The 8,559-nt window shown below is 46.8% G+C and overlaps 1 protein-coding gene across 2 annotated transcripts in view; it reads left to right on the top strand.

Moving 5' to 3' along the window:
- The window catches only part of CHD6 (chromodomain helicase DNA binding protein 6), a 218,667-nt gene that overhangs the window by 195,778 nt on the left and 14,330 nt on the right, over positions 1-8,559 (top strand). For both annotated transcript variants that reach the window (XM_007464745.1, XM_007464746.1), the window contains 4 exons: positions 1,677-1,737; positions 2,461-2,677; positions 4,264-4,472; positions 5,587-7,170. In XM_007464745.1, the coding sequence (XP_007464807.1) occupies positions 1,677-1,737; positions 2,461-2,677; positions 4,264-4,472; positions 5,587-7,170 (2,071 nt within the window). The remainder of the gene's footprint in view (positions 1-1,676; positions 1,738-2,460; positions 2,678-4,263; positions 4,473-5,586; positions 7,171-8,559) is intronic.

Raw genomic sequence — 8,559 nt, 5'->3', positions numbered from 1 at the left:
ATAATGTTATATTAAGGTTCTCCTTCCTCCTCCTCCTCCTCTTCCCTCCCTCCCTCCTCCTCCTCCTCCTCCTCCTCCTCCTCCTCCTCTTCTTCCCTTAAAAACCATTCTTAGCTTAAGGGCCACACAAAAACAACCTACAGGCTGCAGATTGCTGACCCTTACTCTGACAGAATCTGACCCTGTGCTCCACCATGGCCGAAGTCATGAATCCTGGGGTTATTCTCACCTGTCATTCACGTCAAAAGACGCAAGTCAGAAAAACAATAAGAGGGCTTCCCTGGTGGCACAGTGGTTGAGAGTCTGCCTGCCAATGCAGGGTACATGGGTTCGAGCCCTGGTCCGGGAAGGTCCCACGTGCTGCGGAGCAACTAAGCCCGTGCGCCACAACTACTGAGCCCATGTGCCGCAACTCCTGAAGCCCGCGTGCCTAGAACCTGTGCTCTGCGATAAGAGAAGCCACCACAGTGAGAATTCCGCTCACGGCAACGAAAAGTAGCCCCTGCTCGCCGCAACTAGAGAAAGCCATGCACAGCAACGAAGAACCAAAGCAGCCAAAAATAAATAAATAAAATACATAAGTTTGTAAAAAAATAAATAAAAAGTAAAGTTAGTTTTTAAAACAGATAAAAGAAAAACAATAAGATAGGTGGGAAAATGGGTGAAATACGTGAAGGGGATTAAGAAGTACAGACTTCCAGTTATAAAATAAATAAGTCACAGAGATGTGATGTACTGCATCGGGAATGTAGTCAATAATATTAGAATAACTTTGTGTGGTGACAGATAGAAAGTACACCCATGGTGGTGATCATTTCTTACTGTATAAAGATACCGAATCACTGTTGTACACCTGAAACTAATATGATGACGCAAGTCAACTTTACTTCAGTAAAAAAAAAAAAAAGTAAGTTTTTGTGTTAAAAATGGAGTATGTTGAAGACTCGCACTGTCTCTTCGCCGACACCCACACTCCCACATGCTTTGTGTATAAGGAGCCTCTGAAGTTCCATTCCAAGAATGGAGACCAAGAAAGGCTTCATAAAGGAATCCATTAGAGCCAGGTTGACATATACTCCAACTTGGATAAGCTCTGTGCCTGTGATATTACTTCAGATTCTGAGCCTCAGATCATGATTTTAATTTTAAATTCCTGGAGGTTTGTGCCATCAGGTCTCCTGTCTGGAGCAGTCATGTTTTAGGAAAATAGCGTCTATTGCTGTGAAGTAAATGAAGCATAATGAACACGAGCATGACAGTTTTTCACAGCAGAAATCCAAAAATGCAGGCACATGCTTTGTGAAATGACAGTATTAGACTGCAAGTGATGATAGTAAAGCAAATATTTAATTCTCAACTAAAAGAGTGCGTGTAAAATGTAGTTGCCAGGGGAGCATGCCAGTTCATCATTCTTAAAGCTAATTCTCTACAGGCGGAATCATTCCACACAATTCCAGGGGGGGAAATGCTTATTTTAAATAAACTGCTTTCTGGCTCTTTTAAGACTCTGTGCATAAGTAAGCTTTATTCATCAGGGACCACCTTGATCTTTGAGATGCTCTTGGGCAGGGGATGTCTCTTGTGCATCTTTACTCCTTCTGTGTAGGGACTGGGTTTCTGAGTTGGTCTCTTCAGAGCTGCAGTTGTGCTGACGGCATGACTTCATTTATCCCTAGGAGAGTTCCAGTGATGGAGGTGATGGCATTTTTGGTGAAAAGAAGGATGACAGCCGGGCAGGTGAGACTGTGTCCTTCTGAAGGCAAAGAAAAGTAAGGTCCCTGTTTGTAGTTATCCTGGAGTTCATGTGTAATAAAAAAGAAAACAGTGCTGTTTTTTAAGGAGGCTCTTTTTAAAAGCCAATTAAGTTGACCTTCGTCAAACTCTGCGGGAGTCACACAGGGAGCGTTAATGTGGCTCTGGCCAGCTTTCTCCACCTGGCACTGAATTCAACAGTGAAATGAAGTCAGGATGGAGTCTGAGAGATAAAAAGGAGTCGTGGTTTCAGTGATTTTTTTTTTTCTTTTGAGAAAAGTTAAGGGTATTTGGTTTGTTCTTTTGTTGATTTGTTTTTCTGAATTCAAACTTAACAGAGGCTTTGATGCTTGGAAGGCCCAGCTACACAGAAGCCCTTAGTTCTAAATGGAGATGGCCACAGAGCATCCACTTAAGCCGATGCCTTAGAGCAAGGCCCTTGAGTCAGTTCTGCCCCCACAGACAGGCACATTTGTACTGGAGAGAGAGCAGAACCCACCGTACCTAAAGCTGCTTCTAAAGTGCACTTGCAGCCCCTGCAGCTGTGCCTAGCTTCCGAGCTGATTGTTGAACAGCAGCTACTTCCATTAAGTTACTAAGTCAGCTTTAGTTTTCTTTAAACGAAAGGGAAGAACAACAACCAAAAAACCCAGTTGCCTTTGTTTTAGTTCTGTGTGTAAATACTAATATCCTCACTGATGTTTGAAGCCCAGGATGGCTCCGACCCAGACAAATCACCCTGGCCAGTTTCGTCTGCACTCACAGCTCGTCTCCGACGCCTGGTCACCATTTACCAGCGCTGTAACCGCAAGGAGCTCTGCCGACCTGAAATCCTGGGACCAGGAAACCAGGGATACTGGGTCCAGGAAGAGATGTTCCGGAGGTCCTCAGAGATGGATCTCATCAACAAGGAAGCCCAAAAGAGGTAAAAGCCAGTGGCCAAAAGGGCGTGCTGAGCTGCCCACTGGGTAAAGGTGACAAAGGGAACCCAACAGCTGGAGAGCAGGTGTGTCCAGTGTTCTCATATGGAGTCAGGTTGTCTCTAGAGTGAATTAAATCCAGCCTCCAGCTGCAGTGGTGTTTTCGAGCTGACTGGGGAGTCTGGTGATATCTAGGACACCCTCTGTTCACAGTTCCCAGACTTGTGTGATTTTCCAACCTTACCCTCTTCCCTAAGTTGGACCCCAGTCTCTGGGGATGTGATTTAAACACCACACTAGCATGTATCAGATCATATTCTTTCAGCAGCAAAGTGAATAGCGTGCATTGAAGTTGTCTTATTGTAGCCAACAGTCCTTATCAAGCCTTTGAGAACAATAAGTACCATAAAATGCCAGCCCAGAAGGAAGGAGTTACTTGCCCATCTGAGAATTAAGGTAAAAATGGCTGCCTAAGGCCAGCACAGGCTAAGAATGATGCCAGGAGAGCAAATCAACAAAGCTGCTGTTCTTTGAGTCTTTATATCTCTCCATCCTTTTGGTGTAACATCCAGTGAATTAAAAGAATACCACATAGTGAATTCAATTATTGGTACTTCGGTATACTCCTGGCTTTATGAAATTTGGTAATTCAGGGAGTAGATTTCTCCCATCCAGCTCCAAAGAGAGAACCAGAGCCCCTTCTTCCCTGCTTCTCACTCTTCCACTGACCCTCCCACCCCTCTCCTCGCTGACTGCCTCTGGGGGTGGCGAGTACCATGCCCAAGAGGCCCTGGTGAAGACTACAGTGGTATATAATAATCCATTTTCCTTAAATCATTAGCTTAATCCTGCAGGATATAAAATCTAGAGAACCTTCGTGTCCTAGGAAAGATTATCGTTGTGGGCAACCTGCCTACGTAAGACCAGGAAGGAAGCCAGTGTGAGATGGGAGTCAGGGAGGTGGGTGGCGGAGGGAGTCTCCTCCCCACTCTGGACCAGTTTCTCCCTCTGTAAAATGAAGGTAGTGAATTTAAGGGCTTGAAAGGTCCCTCCAGGATTCTGTGATTCTCTGTTGTCGTATGGCAGAATGTTTAAGCGTATAGAGTGCTTTTAAATTAAAATCTTTATCTCCCACAGGAGGAAATGAACTAGGTAATTTGTAAAATTAATGAATCAAGGGGGCTTCCCTGGTGGTCCAGTGGTTAGGACTCCATGCTTCCACTGCAGGGGGCGCAGGTTCAATCCCTGGTCAGGGAACTAAGATCCCGCTGCTCAGGATGGCCAAAAATGCTGTGCAGTACGGCCAAAAATAATAATGAGAATAAAGTAAAACAAAATTGGCGAAGTAAGATCTCAAGTACGCACACATGATTTGAAGGTGGTGGTAGAGGCTGAGCCGCTGCTTTGTTATAAGCCCCTCCACCCAGGTCAACCTGAATAAAAATAAACAGTAAAATAGACCCGCTCTGCCTGCTCTCTTGACTTCCTGGGCTCTCCCAAGTAGGTGCTCAGTAAGTAGTTGTTGGCTTTTTTTAACTGAAAAAAAGAAAAAAGAAAGCAGCTCACTCTCCTTCTCTGATTCCCTCTCTAGGTGGACTAGGAGAGAGCAAGCCGACTTCTACAGAACAGTGTCTTCCTTTGGTGTCGTTTATGATCAAGAAAAGAAAACCTTTGACTGGACGCAGTTTCGCATCATTTCCCGTTTGGACAAGAAGTCGGACGAGAGCCTGGAGCACTATTTCCATAGCTTCGTGGCCATGTGCCGCCACGTCTGTCATCTGCCAGCCTGGAAGGATGGTGGTGAGGACACTCTCTGTCACTATATCCCAGGTGGGACAAGGAGAGAACGTGCTTATTTTCAAGGTACAGAGTTAGGTATAACTATAGACGCGGAGCCGACGTGAAGAATTCAGGTAAAGACCAGTGGGTTTTCACCAATCCACGGACTTCTAATCGGGTCCACCCTCATAAAATAAAATCTCTCTCCCAAAATGATGTGATTCCAACGAAAATTGAAATTCAGATTAAAATGTCACAGAAATATTAAGAAACTACTATTAATTACCTTTTCCAAAGTATGCTTTTTTTTTAAGTCTCATAGAGAATTATCCTGCTATGAGCTTTGCACTTTGCTTAGATTAAGTCTTAAATGTTTTCTCATGTGTTGACTTGTAGCTGTGGAAAACTAGTGGCTGTCATTTAAACTCCCTGGGCTCCACTAGAGACCTTTTCTAAGAAATTTCCTCCTGGTTGGAATTTGCAGCAGCTTCTTCCTCCTTGTCCCTCTTCAGTCTCGTACTCGTAGATTAACTCGCTCTGGACCGTATGACTGCATTCTGGGAAAACTGAAACAAATGTTGAGCCTCTTCAGTGTGGGTTCTGGGCTGGCGGCAGCATGTACAGACACCCCACCTTCTGCCCGCGTGTGGCACACTTAGGCTGTTTTCTTTAAAGCCAGGGAGCTGCATAGATTGGAAAGATCTGGACCTTGGAGTCATGCTGACAAGACCTGGACTGGAGTCCTGGTTCTGCCACCTTGAGCAAGTTAGCTTATCTGAGCCTCCTTCCTCATCCTTACACAAGGATAATGATGGTGTAGCATAGAGTTCTTGTGAGAACTAAATAACAGCCATAAAGTACCTAGTTAGAAGGTACCTAGTCCATGCTTATTGACCAGGAACTAATATTTCCCAAACTGGAGTTTTCAGGCTCTTCTTTCACCTTCACTGGTCTGTCCGTGTTTCATAAAAGCCTTCCCTTCTCTTTCAGCTTTTCAGTTTAGTGGGGCCACTAAGGCCCTGCCTTGCTGAGGACCCAGGGAGTCAAACTATGAGATCAAAGATGCAGGTGCTCAGGTGGGCAGGAAGTGTCCAAGGCCCACCTTAAGTGACCGGCTCTGTGTTCACCTTTGCAGGCCCCCCAGATCCCAGCATCTGCGTTGAACCCATCACTGAAGAGCGGGCCGCGAGAACCCTGTACCGCATTGAACTGTTGCGGAAGGTCCGGGAGCAAGTGCTGCAGTGTCCTCAGCTGCACGAGCGCCTTCAGCTCTGCAGGCCCAGCCTCTCCCTCCCCGTCTGGTGGGAGTGTGGAAAGCACGATCGGGACCTGTTGATCGGCACTGCCAAGCACGGGCTCAACCGCACCGACTACTACATCATGACCGACCCCCAGCTGTCCTTCCTGGACGCCTACAGAAACTATGCCCAACACAAAAGAACCGACCCCCAGGCTCCAGGGAGTCTCTGTTGCCTTTACCAGACCAACTCCAAACTGTATGAATCTCTTGCATATACTCAAATGAGGAGGACTTCCGAGTCCCTTGAAAATGAACCTGAGAATCTAGTGAAAATAGAAGGTAGGGATGATCATCTTGGTCCACCTCGGGGCAGCTTATCTGACATGACTTGCGAAAACTTTATTTCTAAAGTTCAGGATGTCATTTCCATCACCCATGATGAGAGTCTGCTGCCTGAGTCCTTGGAGAGCATGATGTATGGTAAGAAAGCACTAAGCCAGGAGCCAGTCTCTTTTCAGGAGAGCCCAGGCACCAATACCGAGTCCAGACAAGATGCCGTGGCTCTCACAACAAGCAGAGATGGCAACTTCCAGCCTGGCGGCCAGGAGGCAGAAATAGCCTCAGGCCCCTCTTTTATGGATACATTAGAAGCAGGAGTAGCTCAAATGAACATTAAAAATGGAAAACATTTGCTGGTGTCTCTTTCACAGGAAGGGGAACTCTGCTGCAGCGAGGCAGGGCAGAGACCTGAAAGCCTTGGGCAGATGGAAACCAAATGCATAGCCTCCCCTTCCTTGGACCAAGGAAATGAGAGCGGGTTTGTTGACATGTGCAATCTGAGTGTCTATGACTCCAAAAGAAACCTGTCATCAGATCAGCAGTTAATTGATTTATTAGAATGCAAAAGTTTAGAAAGTAAATTGATTTTGGGTCGGAACCACAGTGATGAGGAGGAAGAAGAGGAGGAAAATGAGGAGGAAAACCTAGACCTGGCCGCAGGCCCGCAGGAAAGGCCAGAGGTGTCGCCTCCTACCGAGCCCACTGCTCGTATGGCAGGGCAGAAGAGCCGCAGCGGCTTTCTTGTGGACGAAGCCAAGAAAGGAAGCCTGGCGGCCAGAAGCCAGCATCCTGGACCGCAGGGCGCTTTTCTTCCCGCAGCCTGTCAGTGTCACTGCAAACACATGGAGAGGTGGACGCACGGCCTCGAGAATGACCAGTTTGAAGTGGAGAAACCCCAGGGTTACAACCCAGACCCATATAAAAGCAAAGCCAATAATGTCGCAGTGCGGGGCGAGCTCACTGCTCTTCCGCCAGAGCTGTTTCAGGTGAAGCATGAACTTTTGAAAGAACCCTGGAAAGAAAGTGCAGAAGGGAAACAAGGTTTCGCTACATATCTGGAAGGGAGTGAACTCAAGGCGGAAGACGTGGATTTTGAGAGTAAAGATGATTATGATAGAGACGGGAACTGCCAGAGTCAAGGTACAGCGTGTGGGATCTTGTATTTTGGATAAGCCAGTTCTCGCAAGACAGGGAGGGCGCGTTGGTGGGGTGTTAAAGCTCCTGGAAGGGACCTGCTTACACTCACCATGTTGTTTAAAAGCGAAGGTCACAGGCCTTGGTCTGAAAATGAGGCAGAGTAGCTTAACTCTGATCATTCCAGAAAACTGAGGATGATTGTAGACAATCGTAGCACCTTGGCTGTGTCAGCTGCATGATTTGGGCAGGGGCTGTGTGCTGTTATATGATAGATGCCAGATACAGTGTTGAGGGGAAGGAATTCGTTCTTCCACCAGGTAAAGTGCTACAAACTGGGTTAAAGTAGAACAGCCAGGGAACGCCAAGAACCTGCAGTTTAACGGAGGTGCAGGTAGTTTTTCAGGAACGCCACAAAAATACAAATAACCGTGGTCTTTATTAAGGTGAGCAAAGACTGTGCCATTTATTCACGTGTTTGTCAAAACCCCGTGTTGTAATGTCGGTGCGTTGGGTTGAGATTCCTGTCAGTAACTCAACAGAAATAAGAATAGCCAAATTACATGCCACTCAATAAAAAATGCAGATATATTTGATCTTTTTAAATAGGGAAATCTTAGGTAATGAAGGGATTTTAAAATGTTAATCTAGGTGACCCTGAGATTTGTATATGCTTTGCAGGGATATGAATACAGTGATTAGAGATCCTGAGCAACAACAAATGGGTCTTAACTTTTTCCCTGTTGTCTTTATGTCATCAGACCCAAGAGGACATATTAGGTGAACAAAAGATAGTTCTGTTTATCCTTGTCAGAAAAACAAAAAATACCCTTTAGGTGCCTGACCTGGTGCCAGGGGCCGAGTGATGTTCAGGGATTCAGGCAGGCCGGCTCCTCCCCCCAGGACAGTGACTTCATCTAAAGAGGGAAACCCTGCCCTGGGTTGCCCCACTTCCTTTTTATTCCTGAACTCCGACCTTTGGTTTTAGCCTCGTGATAACTTGGGAAAGGTTTTGAACCCAAATTAAAATGTACACACCAGCCAAGCTGAGGACATAGAAACTGAACTGAAAGGAGCTTCATCAGCCTGTGGCCCCAGCCGACCCAGAAGGAGCCAGCCCAGACCTTGCCCCAGGCCACAGAGGGTCCCTGCCACGTGTGCAATTACATGTATACATTGCTCTTGGAACTCTGTTGTGGGGGAAATCAGCGAGTACTCAGTCCTGGGCAATGTAGACAGTCCAGTGAGGATGGGCTAGAGGAGAGCTGTGCTGGCCTGGACTTCCTCTGGTGGCCGTGGCATCCTGCTGGGCTGGGCTGGGCTGGGAGACAGCAGTGAACTTGATAGACTTCGGTGAGCATTGTGCACACTCGGCCGGCGGGGGGGGGGGGGGGG

This window comes from Lipotes vexillifer, unplaced genomic scaffold (genome assembly GCF_000442215.2).
Source record: "Lipotes vexillifer unplaced genomic scaffold, Lipotes_vexillifer_v1.1 scaffold53, whole genome shotgun sequence".
Classification (NCBI taxonomy): domain Eukaryota; kingdom Metazoa; phylum Chordata; class Mammalia; order Artiodactyla; family Lipotidae; genus Lipotes; species Lipotes vexillifer.
This window is presented reverse-complemented; position numbering and strand designations above follow the sequence as displayed.